The 23741-nt window shown below is 41.7% G+C and overlaps 1 protein-coding gene across 1 annotated transcript in view; it reads right to left on the bottom strand.

Moving 5' to 3' along the window:
- Positions 1-4482, bottom strand: part of UGCG (UDP-glucose ceramide glucosyltransferase) — a 34894-nt gene extending 30412 nt beyond the window's left edge. The window contains exon 1 of the mRNA XM_066338381.1: positions 4335-4482. Coding sequence (XP_066194478.1) covers positions 4335-4432 — 98 coding nt within the window. The 5' untranslated portion in view covers positions 4433-4482. The remainder of the gene's footprint in view (positions 1-4334) is intronic.
- Between the last annotated feature and the right edge of the window lie 19259 nt (positions 4483-23741).

Raw genomic sequence — 23741 nt, 5'->3', positions numbered from 1 at the left:
GATGACTGTCTAGTCCACAACAGCTTTACTGACATGTTACAAGATTATCTTAGTAGCCCAGTGGGACAGATGGGACCTTCCAACTCACCAAAACAGCATGGCTAGACACAGTGCAGACTGAGTACAAGGAGTACCTCAATGACTTTAAAAAAATTAAACTAACAATACCATCTGTAAGAAAAAAACAGGAAGACTACAACTTTCTTCTTTACTGCCTGTAATAGGATCAATGTGTTATTCAGTATATGCCACGTATGTCATTCTATTCTAACACTGCATCCTCTGACATAAAATGCAGTTTCTGTCCATAAGGGAAGACCCTTTCCTATCTCAGGGGTCTCAGAATGGGTGCAGTGTGCTGCGTCTGCCATCCAAGACGAAACTAGTCTCTACGAGATGAAGGGCACTAGTAACAGTGTCTAGCCACACCTGCAATCACCTTTCATTTCCTCATAAACATGCTACAGCATTCAAAGCAAATACAGCCCATCACCTCCTTCACCTTCCCTTCACAGGACTGTCTTGCTTGCAGGGCCAGGCCATTCCTCCATGTACAGCTCCATCAGACAACCTCTCAGCCCTCCTCCCTTGCACAGGGCAATGGTAACAAGTGGAGCATGTTTCAAATTCACCAGCACAGTGCCCTCTCCAGCCATCAGCTACACCCCACCAGTTACCTGTTTACCATCACCACTGCAGCTGCTTCAAGGACAGTTGCCTGGGATGGTGTCCGCCACTTTACTTTTACTTCAAAGGGCAGTTGTGTCATCACAACATGGGGAGCTGTGGTCCTTTTTCCTCAGATCTGCTGAATCACTATAACCAGGGCAGCTTCTCCACAACCGCTTGGGGACCCAGAAGAGTTTGCAGTTGGGTCACCTCAGTGCTACCAGCTGCTCACCTCCAACCATTTTGCACTGAACACTTAAATACCCCTGCTGCCATCAGCCCATTACCCTGTCAAAGACAGCTTCTGAATCTGGCCCTACTGAGATGACAACTCCAGGGCCCTGCTAGAAGCAGACCAGGGGCCTCAGAAGCTGACACTGGATCACGCCAGTTCTTACTCACCCCTGTCACAACTGAAAAGTTTTCCACCTGTTAACACACAGCTTATACATGCACTTGTAATAACACAAATTCCCATTAAGAAAAAACACAACTCTTTCCAGATTTCACACCACCACAAATACCCTAGGTGCAGGCCATACCAGGTCCAGCTGCTGCCTGCATTCCCCACCAATTACTGTTACAGGCAGAACTCCCTCAACTCAGGCAATTCTATTTAAATTACTGGCAATGATCAGGCAAGTAATTATCAATTTGGGTATTGAGGAAAAAAAGACAAACAATCTAATTTTCTGGAAAGTACCTTTTGTCCTTCTTCCCCAGGCTCTCCTGCAGTAAGAAATATTTTCCCCTTTACCCCTCTATCTGAACTGCTCATTTGCATGGTTCCTTAAACTCAGTCCCTTCCCAACCTTTCAACAAGATGACACAGGAGGTAAGGGTCAGCACATAAAGATTTTTCTGCCTTGCCTTACTTTTTACTCATTTTCTTCTACCGATGGTTGCATCTTAAACTGTTACTCTGCCCTAGCAGGTGTAACTGTTCAGGAGTGCCTTGTACGTATAGGCTGCAATCCCTCTGGCAGAGTCTGTGCCCCGGTATGGGCCTGCCATGGGCTGCATTCTCCTCAGGGGAGAGTAAACCATGGGGCTGCAACCCCAGCACGGGTTGCCCACGGGTCACAGTTCCTTTAGGAGTGCCTTACCTGCAGCCCAGAGTACACTCACGAGTGTCCCTGCTCCAGTGCTGCCTCCACAAGAGACAGTCCCTTAGAGGGGGTAGCTCCTGTGCCATTGACTGCCCAAAAGTGCACTCCTCACTCTCGCTCTTCCCTGTTCTTTCTTCTCACATGTCTTAGCATATCTCATCCTTCCGTACCCTGCTCATACTCTTGCACATCTTCCTCATTTGTATCTCCTGCCCATTTCAGGTGGCACTTATTCGTAAAAGAGTTATGAGCAGTAGCACCACACATGCTCACTTGACAGGATGAGACCTGAGCATGGAATGGACTGTTTTAATTAACTTTAAAGCTGACAAAAATCAGCCATGCCCAAAGTACTCTCTTACCCCACTAAGCACTGTTTCTACCCCCCAGTACTAAAATCCTGCCAGTTGTGTCGAAGGTAACCTATACAGGTAGTTGTCAAGAAAGAAGTTAATTATCCAAGTGATTATAAGATCTAAGTATAACTGAACTACAGTAGAAGAAAATAAAACTATTAAAGCTTATTAGTGATTTCATATTAAAAAACAAACAATCCCAAACAAAGAAAACCCTAACAGAACAAACAAACAAGGAAGCAGAAGCAAATCTTTGGTATCCATAAATTCAATTCAGAAAGTGTGGACTGCATGAGGAGTGAAGTGGACTGAGAACCAGCTGAACAGCAGATCCCAGAGCCATATCCAGTGGTACAGGGTCCAGTTGGAGGCCTGTCTGTGGTGGTACCTCCCAAGGTTCAATAGTGGGCCCAGTCTTGTTTAACTTGCCCATCAATGACTTGGGTGAAGGGGCAGAGGCTCCTCAGCAATGTCACTGACAACACAAAGCTGGGAGGAGTGGCTGATACCCCAGAGGGCTGTGCAGCCCTTCAGAAGGACCTTGACACACTGGAGAGATGGGCAGAGAGGAACCTTCTGAAATTCAGCAAAGGCAAATGCAGGGTCCTGCACCTGGGGAGGAACAACCCCAGGCACCAGCACAGGCTGGGGATGACCTGCTGAGAAGCAGCTCTGTCCAGATTGACCTGGAGGTTCTAGTGCACAGCAAGCTCTCCATGAGCCAGCAGTGTGCCCTGGTGGCCAAGAAGGGGCTGGGCTGCATTCTGAAGAGCATTCATTGCCAACAGGTTGAGGGAGGTGATCCTGCCCCTCCACTCTGCCCTGGTGAGGCCTCACCTGGAATGCTGCGTCCAGTTCTGGGCTCCTTAGTAAAAGAGAGACAAAAAAGTGTCCAGCAGAGAAGTCTGAAGATGATTAAGGGACTGGAGCATCTCTCATATGAGGGAAGGCTGAAGGAGCTGGGCCTCTTCAGTGCTGAAAATAGATGACTGAGAGGGGACCTCATCAATGTCCATGAATATCTGAAGGGAGGGTGCCAAGAGGATAGAGCCAGGCCCTTCTCAGTAGTGCCAAGCAATAGGAAAAAAGGTGGAAACTGATGCACAGGAAGTGCCACCTGAATATGAGGAAGGACTTCTTTATTGTACAGGCAACTGAGCAGTAGAACAGGTTGCTCAGAGAGGCAGCAGAGTCTCCCTCACTGGAGATTTTCAAGGACTGTCTGGACACAGTCCTGTGCCATGGGCTTTAGGATTTAATGGCTGGACAGGATGGTTGGACCAGATGATCCACTGTGGTCCTTTTGAACCTGACCCATTCTGCAAGCTTTGCTTTCAGCAAGGGCTGAGGTTTATCACAGGTACCTATCAGATGCAGCAGAGCAGCAAGAAAGGAAAACAGATAAGCACAAGTAAAGCAAACAGAAATTCAGGTATTTTCTAATCCTAGCAGTGATGCAAGAGTGGCCTTTTACTTAAGAGAGCAAAATGACTATCTACAAAGAGATGCATTCTTAATCCTTTCCCCACATACCCACAGAAAATTCCTCTGCCAGGTTCTATCTGCTTTGTCAGTCACTAAAATGCAAACAATGCTCACAAACTCTAAAGGCATTTTTACTTGGACTTACCCAAGAAGGATCTGACTCACTACATATACTTCTTTTACTAGTACTATCATTTTTTCTCAATACAAAAAAGAAGTATGCTTATGTTGGCACAGAGTACTGTGCTCTTTCACTTATTCTGGCGTAGAGCCGTTGCAGTCAAATATCATACATTTTCTAAGTCCTGTGCACCCTGATCTCCCACTCTCACCGGGAAAGCCAGACTTTACAGGTGTGTACCAGCATACAACTAACACCAAGCCCTCCCCAGCAGCACTAAGGACAACGGAGCAAAGATCACCGCACAGAGCAGGAGGCAGAAACAAACCCAGAGGACGGTTTTTACCCGAAGAACGACGGCAGGGACACAGCTGTGCCCTGAGCGCGGGCAGCCCGACCGCCCGGTGTCTCGGCGGGGTCTGCGGGAGCCACACCGCAGCGAGGGCGGCGGGCTGACACCCGGGGCAGGGCAGCCGGCGGCCCGGGGCGGAGGCGGCGCGGCGGACGGGGCCCGCTGCCCGGGCGCTCCCGGGCGCGATGGCGGGTGGGTGACGGAACAACGCCGGCGCCGTCCCCCCGCACCCCAGCGCTTACGTGTAGATGATGGACATGAAGTGCATGAGCCAGAGCACGACGAAGAGGATGAGCCCGAAGATGGCGAGTCCCTCCGAGGCCAGGGCCAGCACCGCCATCCCCGGGGGGCGCGGCGGCCCGGGCAGGAGCCGGCGGCGGAGCGGGGCGAGGCGAGGCGAGGCGCGGGCGGCGGTTGCTGCGGGCGGGCTCCGGGGGCTCCGGGGGCTCCGGGGGCGCCGCTGCTGCTCCGCACCGGCCTGCGCGCGGCCGCCGCTGGCGCACCCAGAGCCGCCGCCGCCTTTCTGTCAGCGCAGGAGGCGGGGCGGGCGGGCACATCCGTTACCGGCCCGGCCCCCTGCCCGCCGCCGCCGCCTGACCTTGGGTCCGTCCCCCTCGGGCTGCCGAGGGAGGTGCGGGGCCGCGGCGGCGGTCGAGGGGCGGGTGTGGCCGCCCCGCCCGCTCCGGCCGCCGGGGAGGCGTGCGGGCGCGGCGGGGGCGATGTCTCCGTGTCGGCCGACTTTGGTGTTGGTCGCTGAGGACACCGCGGCCCCTTGTCCACAGAGGCGGGGACCGGGGCCGGCCGGATACTGCCGGTGTTTCCGAGCATCTCTGAGGAGGGACTGTGGGAGCTGAACCTGTTCAGTCTGGAAAAGAGAAGACTGAGAGGGGATCTCATTAATGCGTATAAATATCTCAAAAGCGGGTGCCAAGACCAAAGTGCCAGAGTCTTTTTGGAGAGGCCCAGCGACAGCACAGGGAGCACTGGCCATAAACTAAATCAGAAGTTTCACCAAGAAGTTCCTCTCAACGTGAGAAACAATTTCTTTACACACAGGTAGAGCACTGGAACAGGTTATGCAAGGAGGTCATGAAGTCTCCTTGTCCCGAGACATTCCAAAGCCACCTGCACTTGTTCCTGGTTCACCTGTCCTAGGTGACCCTGCCTTGGCAGTGGGGTTGGACGAGACGATCTCCAGAGGCGTCTTCCAAGACTAACTGCTCTGTGATTCTGAGATCTAGTATGGGGAGCTGAGACAGCTCTGCATGGCCTTTGTTATTTTTCGTATTGCCTTTGAGTCCAGACACTTTCTTGGTGATGTTGAATGCTGCAGGGGGGGATTGTTATTTCTTGCACAGGTGTGCACCTGTGAGTTGCTGGCAGTTCTGAACTCTGTGAGTCAGAGCGGCTGCTCCAAGGACTGGGGCGGTTTCAGCAGTCATACTGCCATCTGTGGAGCCTAAGCAGTGCTAAAGCAACCTGGTGACTACCAGCCTTTGCTACGTTTGAGTTAGTGCCCAGTTAATGAAAGAGTCAGTTGCTCATTACTAATCCTCTGAGCCAGCTATTCTTGCCTTTATTTCATTACAGTGTTTATGGCAATTCCTATTACTGTGATGTAATTTTTGAGAGGGTTCATATGCAGAAACCTCCCAACAGTTCTGCTCTCTTTTACAGCTCAGCATTTTTGATCTAGGGTAAGAAATATCAGTTTATCTTTCTGATGGGGGTTTTTTGTTTTGGTTTTTTTTTTTCTTTTTGTGTAATAGGCAAACATGCATTGCATTAACTGTTTTAAATTTAACTCCATTAAGCTGAGATATGCTGTGGGAGGATAAAACAACTTGACCAGCTATGTCTGCATACTGAGCTTGCCAGAATAAGCATAGCCTTACATAAAAGTTTATGTTTACCTGTACATGAGAAGGTATACTTTTTCTCAGGCGTCTTGACCAATAACACACGCTGAACATTGCAAATGTTCATGTATGCATGTTCTGTAATATGCATTTTTTCTTTTTTCCTTCACAGCTCTCTCTTACTAACATAGGTAAAGGAGTGTTCATAAATTCTGCTAAGAACCCAGTTGTGGTTCTGAAAAGTATTCTAGTCATCACAATAACTGTAGAAAGAATTGTTTCAAATTAGCTCTAGTTGTATGTGACAAGTAAGGAAGCAGGAATTTAAAGGCAACTTACTGTCAGAAAAGATATGCTCTCACTTGGTGTGGAATTGACCAAATTAAAAGTATAATTTAAGACTAAAAGTAAAAAGCTACTAATAACTGGTAGGAACAGGCGAGGTTATCAGTCAATTCTAGTGTGAACACTGCCTGTGTATTCTGTTAGTTCCTGGTTAATGTTAGTTTCCACATAAATAAATCATGGGGCTAGCAACATGCCTTTTCACTGGCTTCAGTGATTTCTTATTATAACTTCCTTAAAAATAACTTTTCAAGTAAAACAAATTACCTTAATTTTCAAATTTCCCTATTGTGTTTGTATGTCATTTGTAACTGAAAGTGGCAGTTTTTTTCTCTGTTTGTTCCTGCATTTAGAGTCTAATGATCACATTTATATTGATTTAAGATTGCCTCAATAGCTTTATAGGCATTTTAGCCATGTTTTGAATTACCATGCTCAACGTTGGCACAGTCACAAGACTAGCTGAGTCAGAGAATTCAGAGCTGATACATAGGAATTGTTAAAATACAGCTCATATAACCTTTACCTGGGTGGCTTGCATCTCTCTTCTAAGGCAGAAACAGCCTATGCAAAAGAGTGTCTTGGCTTAAAATGTGACAGTACAAGTAATTGAGGAAGACTGAGGGCCTTTCTCCAGTAATCAGTAAAACAACTAATCACAGTTCATTTAACTCAAGCAGTAGAGCTTATTTTTTGTCCTAGAAGGTGTTTCCCTGGGAAATTAGGTTGAGAGGCTGTTTATTGTGCAACAGGTAGGGTTAATGGCTACATGCAAACAAACTTTGCTGAGGCTTCTTCAATAAATAAAATAAATAAAAGCACTGACTCCTATACTTCAGCCAGCCGTACTGATGAATGAGCAGTTCTCAAGCAATGTTCCACAGAAAAACACCAAGGTAGTATAAATTTGTCTAGAAAAGTATCCACCTTTTTGCCATGCCTTCTGGGATGTCATTCTGCCCTCTGATTGTGTGGGAAGAAAGAAATCTCTCATGTTTAAGGTAAAAAGCTGCAGCACTCAGTGTTCAAGTTGATGTATGGTTTAAAACCAGAATCTTTAATATACTTTCAGGATTGCAGTGGAGGGAAATTAGGCATGATAAAGCCTTCAACCTGAGCAACTTCTCTAGTCAAATTTGCTGCCAGATGGATTATTTTTACAGGTATATTAAGATCAGTGGAGGAGCAAAGAGTAAAGGTTGCCCCAAGCGTAGGGCTGCCTGGAGTTGTGACAGTTCAGTAGCGGGGGACGTACACTTGGTCTTCCTTCTGTAAGTGTGGAGTGCAACAATTCACCGAGAGCAGTGTTTTTCAAACAGGGCAAATCTGCCTGCTCAAAAGTGCCTCATTATGCCTTGGGGCATGATACACCCTGGTGGTTTAATGAAGTGCTTGGGATTTAATGGAAATGTGTACTATGTTTAACTTAAAAACAAAATCAGCCTTCCCATGGGCTATAAAGCTGCAGTTCTTGGTTCATTCAATCAATTTTTTGCCAAAATATTGATTAATTTTAACAGTGTTTGAGTGTTGCAGACTGAACAAGATTAATTTAATAGAAATCTCCATCATAAAGTTCCTTGGTGGCCTAGATATGAGACTTGTTCCAACAACAAAAATGATGCAATAGAAACACTCATGTAATTTTTAACTGATAAAAACAGATAAATATAATTAGTTAACAAAGGAACAATAGTGGATTAACCTGTAGTGATACTGGTATTAATGCTGAGTAGGCTGTGGAAATCAAAACCACTAAAGTTTCTCTTAGTGGCATATCTATGAAAGGTTTTAACCCTATACAGACCTCCCAGTTTTCTTCTCAACCATCAATTTCTGTTGAAAACCTTATGCTTACATAAGCTTTGGAGAGGGAAAATTGATCTAAGTCTCCATCCTCAGATGGCAAGACAGTTTGTCACCTGGATTACAGTTAAAATGGAATTTAAAATCTGCTGAAATGCTATTTCAGAATTTGTATTAGTGTTTCTAGGTATATATTTTCCAGTTTGCTTTACTATTACTGTTTCTGTTTAGAATGGTAACAGTGAGGTTCTGGGCAAAAAGAAAGCAAGGATAAATTTCCTTTCTCTTCCTTATGTGTAATTTTCCATATGAAAATGTAAGCATAAGGGGACACAGAGTGAAAGTTTTCTCTTTGCTTAATGATTAGATCCATCAATGCATCTGCACTCTGAAACTGCTTTGTAAAATACCTTATTATAAAGGGAAGGATTTAAATATTGCTAAGGATTGTATGTCTTTGAAACTTGGTTTTAGTAATTAAAGTTCTAAGACATCTGTCTTCGTTTATTAAAAAACCACTTTTGTTCATTTTCTTTTAATTAAATCAAAGAAATATGTGTATTACAGCTCTGCATGTTTGTTCTTATATAAATACTCTGCCTTGCATCTTCCTCTTGTTTAAATATTTAGAGTATAAAAAAAGTATGCAGTTATTTGTTGGATTCGGTACAGAAATCTATGCAATTGCTCCCTGCTTGTTAGCTTCCATGCCTAAGTGAGTTCAGAACTTTATTTAAATCCTAAAGCACTTGTAGATATAAAAGCCTGTCTAGTAAGGGCAAGAGAGAGAGAGCAGAAAGAGACAGTTCTGCCAGCATCCTCTTTATTTGGCAGTAGCAAGCTATCTGATCTGCGTATGTGAAGTGCTTGTAAGGTTTGACAAATGTAGTTCTAGCTTAGCCATAACACAATCTTTGTCTTGTCTAGTACTGCGTCTCCAAAAATTGAACACCAGAAAAATTAGAGACCAGAGCTCTTATGCCCAAGGGTTGAAAAAGTAAAAGTTACAGTTGCAGTAAAAACTCAAAGAACAAATCTGAAAGGAATAAAACCTCAGTACTTTTGATTTTCAGGACTAATTTTGTAATAGAACATGAAAGCAGGTTTTTTTTTAAAAAAACCTCAAACAATAATGTTTCAGGTACATGTATTTTTCTTGACAAATTGATCCAGGCTGATTAACCTCTAAACCTCCCAAGTACTGCTGTTGGAAATAACTATGCTTATGTACTCAGCAATAAATTGTGGACTACTTGGAGAATAGTTACATTTAGAAAACCATAAAAATTTTTTCAGAATCACAGAATAGTTGAGTTTGATATAGATCTCTGAAGATCATTTATTCCAACTTACTGCTTGAGCAGGGTCACTGAGAGTAATTTGCTGAGTTTAAAGTCAGTCTCCATCTTCATTACTCCACCCAGTGAGGTATTTATGCACATTGGTAACATTCCCCTGGGACTTCTGCAAGTTGAACAATCCCATCTCTTTTGTCACTCCTCATATATCTGTCAAATGCTTCAGTATCTGTCATCTTTGTGACCTTCAGCTGATCTATTTCCATGCTACTACATGTAGTGACAATACACATAACAATGAAAGCCAGGATGATGTTGGTCTGCCTTGTCTAAAGGGTGCATTGTGCTTATGGTCAGCTTTGTGTCCACCTGCACCTCCAGGTTCTTCTCTGCAAAACTGTTGTCCAGAGAGTTTGCCCTCCGTGTGTACTGCTGCCTTGGGTTGTTCCTCCCCAGATGCCGGACTTGGAATGTTCTTTCTTGAATTCCATGTAGTTCTTGTCAGCCCATCCCTCCAGACTATCAAAATCCCTCTGAAGTTCAATCCACCTATGTGTGTTATCAGCCACACCTCCCAGTTTTGTATCATTTGCAAACCTTCTGAGGGTTCAAACAGCACTGGCCCCACTATTGACTCTTGATGCATTCCAGTAGTGACTGGCCTCCAGCAGGAGTTCTTGCCACTGATCACTGATCCAGCTTGGAGCCTGGCTGCCCAAACCAGCTTTCAGTTTACTTCACCACACCCTTATCTGGTTAATTCCTTGTCATTTTGTCTGTGAAGGTATTGTGGGACACACTGGTAGAAACCTTCCTGAAGTTCAGATTCACAACTTCCAGTTACCATTGCTTATTCACCAAACTAGTCATCTGGTCATAGAAGGCTACATAGAAGGTTGGTTCCTATTGCAGAAGTCCGTGCCAACTACTCCCAATCACTTTATTGTTCTTTGTTTAGAAATGGTTTCCAGGATAGTTGATCCATCACCTTCCCAGGGACTGAAGTGAGGCTAACCAGCCTGTAGTTTTATGGCTGTAACTTGTGGCCCTGCTGGAAAACAGGAAGGACATTTGCTTTCTCCTAGTGCTCAGGAACCTCCCACATTCTGCTGATGTGTCAAAGACAATCAGAATAGGCCTACTGGTTCAGCACTCATGTGCATCTATCAGATGGAATGATCTCCTGTGTGTCCAGACCATTCAATGTTCCCTAACCTGATCCTTCTCCAGTGAAGGTAGGCACTAAGTCAGTCTTATCCATGTCCTTTGTCACTAGGCATCTGCTTAAGCAGTGGTCTTACATTTTCTATGATATTTCTTTTGCTACAGGGTACTTCACCATCCTTCATATTCTTCATCAGATGTAACTCCAGACTGGCTTTTCCTCTGTGCTCAGAAAGTGTGTCTGTATTCCTTCTCAGCTGCTGATACCACCTCTTGTAGGATTCCATTTAATACTTGATTTTGATAAGGAGACCTTGCTTATTCATACAGGCCTTTTCAACCTTTTCCCTTATATGTTCTGAATATTTTCCATTTCTTTACTGCTCTTTCCTGACTGTCCTTCGAAGTTCTTATTCACTTCAGCTGCCACATTTTGTAAGGGTTTGTTCTCCAAGGCCCATCTCCAAATGTTTGCTTTGGCTTGTCCTCTAGAATGTCGTCTAGAGTTTCTCCATTTAATTTACAGTATCAATGAGCAAGAACAATAGGACTTTGTTGTAAGTAAGCATTAACAGGTATTTTTTTCAATTTTCATTTGCTCCCTTTTTATTCCTTTACCTCCTCTTGTCTCTATTCTTATTTTGAAATTGGCAGAGCAAGGATTATCTCTCTGATAATCCTTTTCAATATACAGACTGTCACAAAATTGTCATATCTACACACCAATGTATTTTTATTTTTTAAAAAATGTCCTACAAACAAATTATATGCTCCTTTTGGGGCATATTGTGCTACCCTTACATCCTGGAAAACAAAACCATCTGGCCACAGTGTTTTGATCAGGCCAAGGAGGATGGCCAGGAATATCTCCTGTCTGGTGGTATGAGAAGAAGAGGATGGTGATCAGGAGTGAGAGCATCTGATTGAAAAAGTGTGATAGTTATGGTATTTTTCATATCCAAAGTACAAAAGGAAACAGTAAATCTATCTATATCTCTATATATTTCACAGAATCACAGAATCAGTTAGGTTGGAAAAGACCTTGGAGATGATCGAGTCCAACCTCTAACATCACCTTGAAAACTCAACCTGAGTTGAGTTCTCACTGAGTGCCTTGTCCAGTGTTTCCTTAAACACCTCTAGGGACAGTGACTCTACCAGCTCTCTGGGCTGGGCAGCCCATTCCAATGCCCAACCACTCTTTCTGTGAAGAACTTGTTCCTAATGTCCTAAACCTGCCTTGGCACAGCTTAAGAGACCCTGTCCTCTCAACCTGTCTGTGGTAGCCTTGGAGAAGAGACTGACCCCCACCTGGCTACACCCTCCTTTCAGGGAGTTGAGGAGTGTGACAAGGTCTCTCCTTTTTTCCAGGCTGCTAAACATCTCTCAGGACTTGTGTTCCAGACCCTTCAGCAGCTTTGTTTCCCTTCTAAAAAGATATAGATATATAAATTATATGTTCAAATTTTTTTTTTTAAAGCTCTAAGTCTTCTCATTTTTGGGGCTAGCTTTGCTTCAAAAGTAATCTCTCTTCTCTGGTGTTTTAAAAGTCATATCTCTAAGGAATATTAAGCAAACAGGTTCCTTTTAAGAACAAAATCTGTTGCAGATATTATTACCCAAAAAATCAGTAAAATAAAACTCCTTTGTAGCAATGTAGCATTAAGAAGCTGGCATTCTTTATTATGGCAGTAGATGCACACGGGATATTTCCACCAGTTTAGCTGAATATAGAAAAGCTCTTGCTTTTATACTGAATTTTACATAATATTCATTTTCCTGGAATAAACATACACTTGATAATTATTTCCCTGAAATTATTATTATTAAATGTTTCCTCCGATGTGCACATATGTTCTTAAGTCCCAGGGTTTCCTCTGGTGGTCATACACTCCAAAGTTATAGCTGACTGCTGGATAAACTGATGTCACTTCTCAAACATGGAAGTCACTTCATTATTTTGCACCTCTTCTTGGTTACTGTTTAACATGATCCTGCAGAATAAGCATTGTGTGGTTCCACTGGCTATTGGTTTTGCAGCATAAGCATTGTATTTTCCCACCAGCTGAGCAAATAATTCTTCATCTGACAACAGTATGTACATGGAATTTACATACTGAGCAGAATATATATCAATATATAATTGTGTTTTTAACCAAAAAACACGTTAGAGATACATTGAGTACAAGCATAGAGAGGGAAGAAGAAGGTAATTTACATTTACATTTTATCTGTTTAGATAATGTTTTAAATTTATAATTTTCATTAACAGTTTTGAGAATACAGTTGGATTTTTTTCAAAAGTATCTAAAAAATACTTACTGTTAGTTGTCCAGTTGGATTCACACTGTGCATGGACTTTTCACTTAGACTATAATTTATTGTTTTATTCATAGAACTTTACTGGCCATTGACATCACCTCATAATGACCAATCTCTTCTATGGATTCTCAATTTTATAAAGATAAGGGAAAAAAGCAAGCAAAATTGCAAATTGATTAGAAAGCTACATATTTCATGATTTTCAGAAGGGTAAGCATTCATTCTGTGGGAGAGTTTCTGAGTTTTCATCAATGCAAACCTTCTTGGAAATGAAAAATGCTGAGTGCAAGTTAAAGATGTACTATCCTTAGAAATATGTAATCAAGTTTCTTTTTCCACCTGCTAGACCGAAGCAGGCACTCAGGCTTCTTTGCATCTCTCAACTCTTTTTACTGCAAAACTGTTGCATTTTTGTTTACCCAAGCAATGATAGCCAAGAGCACATTCCCAAGTCTTAGTGGATTCAATGAAGGGCAGGTTGTTTGGGACTTAGGAACCAAAGACATACATCAAGGGCTTGAACTGGGAAAAATAATTTGGCAAGAGAGAAACAGAACAGAAATTGCAGTCGGAGAACTCCCCCTGGGGATCAAAAACATGACTGTTTTTGTAAGCCAAGAGTAGAAGCCAAAGAGGGTGAAATCCAGGGAACAGAAGAATCCAGTCACAGAAGTGAGCTAAACAGTGATGTTTCATGACTGAATGGGACACTAGCTCTAAAACTGATGTTTGTTGCTTCAAAGAACAAGTATTTGATGCTTCAAGAATACATATAGATGCAAAAAACAAATTTAAGTGGATCTATGGATACTGACACTGAGATTAATCCTTAAGAAACTCTTGGGCCCTGACACTGGCACCATGGTACGAAAATGGTGGCTAGGATTGGAGGTGGTTCCTGAGCTCAGTCAAAGCAGGTCCAGGAGCATCTGGAAAGCTCACACTGCAGCCATGACTGCCTGGAACCAAAACTGCCTTGGCCAGATAGGTGAGCAAAATTGTAAAGATGATTTGGTCATTGCTTATCAAAGCTTAGAAGGTGGAGGGAATCAGTGCTTCAGAAAGATACCTGTCTTAAAATCAGGCTCAGCCCTGCCTTGAAGCTGAATGCCTGGCAATTTCTGAAGTCCACGTTTAAACACTGACGACAAGATAACTTGTGACTGAATGTAGTCCAAGATATCTCACAGGGTTTCCTACTCATGTCTCAAGGGCTGGAATTACAGCAAACACTATTAACTTCATCAGAGGCATCCCTAAGGAATGCCTCTTTCCCAAATGGCTGAGAAGATATGCGTTGTATTTGAATCTTTCTCAGCCACTGCAGAATTGTCAAGCCTCCAGGAATCACTCTGCACTCTTTAATGGAGTGCTGGGATTTGCCTTCTGATACCTGTGGGTATTTGCATGCAATTTCCCATAATATAAGTGGAGGTGCAGAGTGAAGATGGACAGAAAGGTTATGTGTAAGTAGTCAGAATGCACTGAGACATCTGTTCTAGCCATGTACTTGGTTCTCATCACAGTCACAGATTCATAACACAGTTTGAAATGGACATCTTGACTTGTTCAATTTCTGCCTGTGTGCTGCTGAAAGAACCTGAGGACAGTGTAACCTAAAGACAAAAATACACAGCTAAAATTGTCAAGAGGAAAATTTGTCTGGCACATTAAGAGTACTGTTTTAAAATGTTATTTTAAATGCTATTCCTGAAGTGGTTTAGAAACAGTTGTTTTTAAATAGCTGTTAACACAATATTTCAATCAGATATAAATTATTCCAGAGTTGCTTATTTAGCTGTTATTGCTGCTCCTCCATCTTACCACAATGTTTTCTGATATCCCAGTTCCTTTATTTTGTGAAACTAAGCTCAGTAATAAAGGTCACAGGAACATGATAAAAGCCGCTCTGCAAATATATTTCACAACCACATTGAGTAAGTTTTCCCAATTCTTTTTGGGAACGCCTCTTATTTACCACATCTTATAGAGGTATTCATCCTGCAAAAGCTGTACTTGCATTTCTTTAAAGGAGCTGCAAGTAATACGCTGCTGTACCTGAGAAGCTCTGCTGTTCCAAATTGTGTTATGTATTTATAGCATAGTCCAGACCTGCTATTTCAAACAGATAAATGGGGATTTTTTTCCCGAACAAAAGAACTGTTTTGCTCAGGACTTGCAGAGCCATTTTCACAGTTGTCTGCTGAAGTGGGCTGATAGCATCACGACTTCAGTAGCTGCTCCTGCATGTCTGGGAGGTGCATAGGATGGGGTGAGCCAAGACCAGCTGAAATAGTGGGGTTCTTCATGCAGAATGTTTGCAATTCGTGCCTCAGATGTTCCTTACCCAGCTCACAGGGATCATATATATTTTGACCTATGCCTGTTTTCCACAGCAGTTGCAGACTCTGGCTTTCCACAGGGATGTGCATCCAGTTAGAGTGACCTGAGATGCCTGATGTGCCAAGTTTCCTGTGTTGTTGGTCATTTGTATTTCTGCTGTGGTTATTTCATTACCACTTTCACCGTGAAGCAGCTGTTAAGTGGCTCGTAAGACTAATACACACTCAGTCTAGACACACACGGTTTGAAACCTGAGTTTTCAGTTTCTCTCTAGATAACCAATATAAACGATGCTATCTGAGTTTCTGTTTCTAAAAACATTCATTATTTCCATAGCATTTTCCTGTTCTTTGCAAAGGAAAGACTTTCCTTAGTTGTGTTGTTACATTGTTCTTGACAGGAGTTATTCCTTAAAAATGTGGGGGAGACTGCTTAGGAAATTGTCAAGTTTCAGTTACTATTTAAGCCCATTAAAATCATTACAGTTTAAGGTTCTTCTAAATTTCTTTGCAAAGGAATATTCTTATAATCAGGTGGACAATAGATGAAAAAGCAAGCTGAACTTTGATTTTTTTTTACAATGGGGTCAGCTCTGGAAAAACCTCTTATTTTTTAAATAGCAAATTAACAATTCTATGTACATTTTCCTTTCTCTAAGCAGAACCTGTTTTAGTTTGTTGTAAATACTAAGTTGTTAGATGTTGTGTGAACTGGTTTCATGTTGGGGACTGCTCAGCAGTAGAGGAGATGAGGGGTTACTAGAGCCCTTAACATCAGGGTCTTTTCAGGTAGTGACTTCTGAGTAAAACTCCTGTTTTATTCAGGAGTTCTTCAGTTCAGTTTTCATGTTGCCCCAGAGAGTGACTGTAATATAAAGATGTACAGATAGGAATTCATGTGATTTGGTATGGATAAATGGTAGAATGTTCTCCAGAGGGATGCCCCTGAAATGAAATATTGACTCACCTGCTTCGGGAATCAACTGATCTTAGCAACCTGCCAGTCTCCTGTCAGCCCTGCTTACATTTGTAACAGCAGAGTCTTGCCAGGAACAGAAGTATAAGCAGCTGGTTGTTGTTGTGTTAAGGCTAGTGATATCAATCTGGACATCAAGGATGAAACAGTGGGAACAGCTGCAGAATCAATCAAAATTTCACCTTGTTCAGGAGTGTGATCTGTTTCAGATACTGACAAAAGTGAACAAACAAATGATTGAGTAATTTCCCCTAATTTTATTTTGGTTTGAGACCTCAGCCCAGACTGTGAAAGTGAAAGCCACAGGGTTTTTGATCTGTCTTGCTTGTCTGCAAGCCTTCTACTTGTCCGTCCGTCTGTGCCAAAAATCCCTGTGGTACAAAAAAACTGCTCTTGGATCAGTCTTATCTTGAGTGCACTTGGAGGTGTCATGAAAGCATTGGCACTGTGTCTGGGAGACACAGCTGCCGTGCCCTTTGCCTAAGGACAGAAAGTTCAGCCCTTTACCAGTGAGTCATAACTGGGTGGATCAGCTGTAATACAGGGAACAGGTTAATTCTGCATGCTTGTCATCATGAGCCATCGTTGCATCGCGTCATGTATTCCAAGCCCATGGTGTCAGTGTAAGGTGTGACAGTTGATTTTGATAAGTAGGAAACAAGAGTCTACAAATTACTGCATCCTCCAAGGACTCCAAGGGACTATTAGAAGATTATATCTTCTCATCCATTACTTCGAGACTTGTTCTGGTATTTATTACAGTTAAAGGGCTTTTTTTCAGCATATAATTGTTGTAAGTTTGAATATGGAAAGGCTGTATTCTGTTTCTGTGTGTCACAGCCCTAAAGTCCTGGTCAGTTGTGAAAACCAGTAGGCATTTTGTCTTCAGATGACTTCTTCACAGTTGAATCAGAAATATTTTATGCATTCCCTCCTAGTAACTTTTCCTTTGCCCTTTCATTCTTTTACCCTCTCAAGCAAATAGAAATACCACTCAGGCACCAAATGTTTTGTATGTTTGTATGCGTGAGAAAGTACAAACATTAGATATGGTTAAATCAGCAAAGTTTCTCTGCAGTCTAAAGTAATTTCCTTCCATATATGTTTGTGGGTTCAATACGGCCTTACCTTACTTTTCATTGGGCTGTGACATTTTGTTTCTCAATGCCATGAGAGAGCAGGCAGCTCACCTAAGAGGCTTGTATCACATGGACAGGTGTGGCTTTGAAAGAAACTCCAGACTATTTCCAGCAGGAACTTATTCACCACTGAGTCTTTTCACAGTTTTGAGAGTGGGGCTGATAAACAAACTCTCATTGGCAATGCAGCTATGCTTGGCATGAAGTAATCAGCTTTTCTGAAGGTTAGAAGAAAAACTACTCTGCTGATTCAGATATTTTACATAGCAATTTACTCTTTGGTTAGAGAGCTGTGTGGCCAGAGATACTGGGATGTATTGACCAGAGTGCTTCTCTCCATCCCTGGGGAACAAGGAGTAGGTGTCACACCTTTCATGGGGAGCAGGCATATCACAAAGGGTCTGAATACAACTTCTTTGAGAATCTTTAGGGAAACTTAAATATGTGAGAATACAGGCCACCAGAGTCCTACAGGCAGAGTTTGGTACAATGGTACAAGTCTACACCTAGGTACTTAAAGGTTGTAGCTGTGTTAGCATTAAGGCTCTAGCAAAAGTACTCCCAAATATTCTTCTGTACCTTTGCCTACAGGTATTCTACCTTGTATGGGGACATTTAAATATCAAGGAAATGTGAAAAAGATGTGACAGACAAAAGTGATCAATTAACAAATGTTAAATTATGATTGTGAATACTTCCACAGCATTTATCTTATTCTGGGAAATACAAAATAAATTACTTTTTATTTAGATTGGTAATATAGGTTGGTAATATATGTTCATACATGCTATTATGCATAAATATGTAGTCCATGATGAAGTATTGCTAAAGCAAAAGAGTAAGCAACATGTCGGCAATTGTCATAATTGGTGTCCCAAAGCTGACTGCATACTGGTGCAATGCACTGACAGCTCACACAATCACAGAATGCCTCAGGCTGGAAGGGACCACAGTGTGTCATTTGTTCCAAGCTCCCAGTTCAAGCAGGGTCATATGAAGCACATGGCATAGGATTGAGTCCAGATGGTTCTTGAGTATGTCCAGTGGGGGAGACTCCACAACCTCTCTGGGCAGCGTGTTGCAATACGTGGTTACCCACACAGTGAAGAAGACTTTTCTCATGTTCCTCATTTATTCCCACTGCCCCTTGTCCTATTGCTTGGCACCACCAAGAAGGACCTGGATCCAGCTTCTTGACACCCTCCCTTCAAATACTTGATGAGGTCCCCTCTCAGTCATCTCTTCTTGAGGCTGAACAGACCCAACTCTCCCAGCCTTTCCTCATAAGAGAGATGCTTCAGTCGCTTAATCACCCTCACAGTCTTCTGCTGGACCTGTTCCAGAGCTCCTTGTCTCTCTTTTACTGAGGAGCCCAGAACTGGACACAGCATTCCAGGTGAGGCCTCACCAGGGCAGAGTGGAGGGGCAGGATCACGTCCCTTGACATGCTGGCAATGAATGCTCTTCAGAATGCACCCCAGGATACTTTTTTTGGTATCCTGGTATTTAACACTGACTGTAATGGAACTATATTCACCTATACCTAGCCTGGCACAACATTAAAAAGACACACTTCCAGAAATTAAAGTAAGTCTATGCTGCATGTCCAAGAAATTCTTGAAATTTTAATTTTTATCCTAGAAATGTTCTGAGGTTTTAAAGAAACCTCAGTGCACCCTCTTTTGCAAAGACTCAAATATAACAAAACCGTTTTTTTGCTCTCCTGAAACATACTGTGGTATTTGAAATATATGGTGTTTTCACATCTGATCATGCTGAATTACTTTATGCTTATCTTTTCCTACTTTACCTATATTTACAAAATGGAAGTTTTGCTAACAGACTATTTCATTTGACACAGTGAATTTCAATATATAGTGTTTGTAATTTTTACCCATTTCTGAGGGCTAGGAAAATAATTCTCAGTGCTACAATTTCCAATTAATGCAATTTTAAAATGTTTTACTATCATAAAATCTTAGCTGCTAATATGCAAAATGCTCCAGATTTTTATTATAGTTTTATTTCACTTCTACTCTAAGTATGTTGCATACTCTGTGGTACTACAAAGAGACCGGACTTTACCTCAAGCATCTTCTTGTCAGATTTTAGCCATGATATTACAAAGGCAATAAATAAAGGTGGGGCAATAGATAAGGGAAAATAAGGTTACAGCTAAAACATTTAATTTTAATACTGTGGAGTACAGAGATGTTAGTTTCTTGTATAGAAATCCAATTCATAGTCCCTCCAGAGCAATGCAACAAATATAAAATGCTGGAGCCTCAAGCACATATTTAAGCCCAGTAGCTGAATCAATTTTGCTGTGATAATTTTGGCAAATAAGAATCAAGTTGTTGGCATGTACCCAGAAATACAAATGATTCAAAGATTACAAAGTTATTTTTCTATTTGAGGTACAACATCACTTTCTAAGATGCTGCTAAATTAGGGCTTAATTTTAAATCATGCTGTCCATAAGAACAAGGGTTAGGTCAACTGTATCCCTTTTTATTAGGCACATTATTGAGTTCTGTTTGTTACCAACTTAAAAGTAAAGGGAGTTCCAGTGGATGCATTGGTAGAACAGTGAATGATCCTCAGCAACTTTACAGAGCCTTGTAAACAGCAAAAAATGTCTTCAGGACATGGAGAATACTTAACATTTGTTACAACAGTCTTAAGCTGCTTTCTGATTCTGAAGGTTACTCAAGTGTTTTGCAAAATGTTTTCATTGGAAGAGAATCTCTTTGTTATACTTTCTAAGAAAGTTGGTAACAGTAGATGGTTCCTATCTGCGAACTCCAATGACCTGAGGCTTGTTTTTCAAGACAGTAACATGAAGAATAATTTTTTTCTAGTATATTGTTTCTTTATTTAGTATCTAAATACTATAGTTATTTTCTGATAGTCATATCTCACACACTTTCCCCCTATAGTCCCAAAGCTTGCTGCACTTCTCTTATTTTTCCTGATCCACCCATTTTCTTCTGAATGGGAATCTGTTCTAACAGACATCTTTCCCAGTCTTGCAAAGAACTAGATCTGTCTATTGTACAAAGATATGTAGAGACATGTATCCTCTTTGGAACCACAAAGGAAACATGTTACAAATCCTTTCCACCAGAAACTGGGCTCCTATTCAGTGGCAAAGGGCTCCATAAGAACATCTCCAAAGCAAAGAGGTAATATGAGAGGTAACATTTATATCACAAATGCCACACATTTTCTGCTGTGCCATGTATAGATTACTGTCTATGGATTCAACTTTTGGCTTCAGTACACTTAATATCTGTATGTCCCTGAGCAATGTAAATGCTCCCTGAATAGTCTCCTCATTTTTGTATGCTATGCACTTCTCCTAACTGAATCTGTGAATCTGCAATTCTCTTTTTTATGAACCTCATCCTTTTACATGTGGGTGTAAGAGAGGAGTGCCTATCTGATTTCAAAGGGCCTTCCTCCACCCTGCACCCTGGCTGTGCTGCCCAACCCCATGTCTGTAGTGGACACTCTGCTCAGACTTTGCCCTTCTTTCTCTCTCTTCAGAAGGTCATTCCCATTATACAGCTGAAGGAGATCTACTCCTGGAGAAATGGGCTGAAACAATCTTAAAGTAAGAGGGGAGGTGATGCCCAGTTTACAACATGAGACTGAGTGCTCCAAAAGTCTGTAAGAGACTTGGCATAGTTTGTTTGCTGTGTTGGATGTAAGTGCCTGGAATAGTGATACAGGAATAAGGAACAAAAGCTATCATGATATTCAGAGGCAGAAGAACCTCAAGACCTACCTCTTCTCAGTGACCCTGCTGTCCAAGCATTTCACTTGTTCCAATGCTCACTTTTAGAACCTTACATGTGCATTTACTGACACAGCATATAGACTCTTGTGCTCTCACTACTCACTATAGGTTGATGTTAAAATTTCCAGCAGTACAGTTGCTTTGTGCTGTCTATGTTTTCCACAGTCAGGAGTCTACACTGCTGAAACTTTGTTTAATGAGTAATTTCTTCATTTCAATCCAATTTTGTCTCTCTTACTTTCTATTTGAGGTGCCTTCCAGGCCCTTAACTTCTAAAGAGAGCTAATTAAGGCACTCCCACCTTAGTGATACAAATGACAGTAAAATTAATTACATGGTAAATGATACTTAAAATACAGGTTTGAGATTGTTTACCATACATGTAGGCCAAGGGGAAAAAAAAAAAGTCAGCTGTAAACTCTCCAAGTACGTAGTCCTGTAGTCCCGGAGGACTAGCTGAAGTCCAGAAACCCTTCTGGCATGTTTCTATGTGCTGCAGGTCTGCTTAGACCATTCTCAGCACATGCAGCTTGTTCCAGCTTCTTTATCATCTCAGCCTTATTCTCCTGCAAGGCAGGGTTTCTAAGGAGGTCTGTGGATCAGACATCTGTCTTCTGAAGTGCCTGCATGGAAAAAAATTTCTCCTGGAAAGATATAGCAGTTTTACTTTTATTATCACTTTTGCTTTAGATTTGCTGTAAAGGAGAAAAGATTTCACATATCTGAGAAGAGGGACTCCATAACAAAAAAGAAGATGAAATTATATTGTGTTAAAGCAGAACAAAAATGCAAATGTTTTGTTTTAAAACAAAACAAAACCCCACAACAAATCAACCACATGCCAAAATATTTTTTGTTCAGCTTGGATCTGCAACAGAAAAAGAGGATCAAGTCAGAGACATGCAGGCCTTCATAAACCTTGACAATTACCAGAATATGTTTTAAGAATGTAGTACAGAAAAATAGGTGGCAAGAGTGTTTGGAAACATACCTATGTGCTGTGTGGTTTTGTGGCACACTGACAAAGCCCATGTGTGTGCCTAGCTTGCAATAAGCATTGTGTGTTCAGCTTACCAAAGAGAGACACCCTGATCATGTTTTGCAAGTTCTATTTCTCACTGAAATGAATTAGTAGCCAGCTGGCACAGCAATGTGCAGGAATGTTTGGTCCACAGAATATTATATTTATTATTCTTTGGCAACAGTAGAAGTCATTATTAGCTAAGAACTTGATTGAGAATATTTGCAGCAACACTTGTGTATCTCTAATGGTTGGGATTACAACACATACAGTGCCAGCCATGCTATCAGCAATACGCAGGGCAGAAAACAAACCTCTTCCTCCTTCCCCAAGGTTCAACATATTTTTCCAGCTTTTTCTTCCTACTTATATCCATCTATATGACTTCTTAATTTTTTTATTCTGCATTTTAGTTATGTGTGGTCTAGAAAAACCTCCTTTTTCCACAACAGACAGAACTAAAATGCTGTACTTATTCACAGCCAGTTCAGAGAGGAGTAGGGTTTTGTTTCTATCCATGTTGTCAGGGCAGTGGTTTTCCATCACCAAGATCACAGTTGCTGTCACCTCACAGAAGCTTTCCCCCACTACAAATACTAACCACAAGTTCTGGAATTATGTAGTCTCTGTGTCTTTAGAGTAATACCTTTAAAGATTTTACAGCTTTATCAAATTTTTACTCTGTCTTGGTCTTCCACTATGTGCTAAGCCTTCCCAGCAGATAGTCAGTGATAATCTAGTGCTAACTCTCCATTGCCTTCCCCTTCTATTTACACAGTGGACTTTTGACAAAACTTCCTAAAAGTAAGACAATCATATTTATGCAACATGTTTTGAAATCTTAACTTGTAGGAAAAAAGCTAATTTGAGTCACTATCAGATCACATGAATTCAAATGGTGTGGAATTTGGTAGTGATTAAACAAAACCTGACCATATTTATCTAGAGTTTATGGCCAGCGAGACCATGGATTTTGATTCCAATCAGATTAAATTCCTTGGATCTGGCAGAGAGGAGAGGGAGCTGGGAAAATGCGATTTAAAAGCCATTTAATTCAGTGCTTGGGAAAAAGTAAATGGCGTCTGTTTGCTGAGAGACATGAGCAAAATTTCGACACAAGATGCTGTGACTAAGATTTTAATTTCTCTCAATTATTTTACATTTATTTTGCTTTATTTGGCTTTGATTGTAGGAAGAGGCCCAGCATTCATAGAGCTCCTTAGTTTGACAGGCATTTTAGAAAATGAAAACCTTTCTGTATGGATGCAAAAAGCAATCCTAACTTGAGAGTAATGTATACCATTGTCACCAACAGTCAACATTTTCAGTGCTGTAATTATTTACACAGCAGTACAGGTATTAGAGAATTTGACTGTAAGAAGGCAATGCATTCTGAGCTCTTTAATTTTGCCCAGGGCCTTTTGATACCTTACTATCTCCATGGCATTTTGATAAGCCCAAGTGCCAGTCGGGTCTTTCTATTCAGTTCATGTTGTATAAGAGTGTATAAACATGCAGAGACTTGCTTCACTAATTGCACAGGTGAAGCAACTATGTCCCATTTCCTGTTACCAA

The sequence above is a fragment of the Sylvia atricapilla genome, chromosome Z, assembly GCF_009819655.1.
Source record: "Sylvia atricapilla isolate bSylAtr1 chromosome Z, bSylAtr1.pri, whole genome shotgun sequence".
In the NCBI taxonomy this organism is placed as follows: domain Eukaryota; kingdom Metazoa; phylum Chordata; class Aves; order Passeriformes; family Sylviidae; genus Sylvia; species Sylvia atricapilla.
The sequence above is the reverse complement of the archived record's forward strand: the minus strand, read 5'-3'. Positions and strand labels throughout refer to the sequence as shown.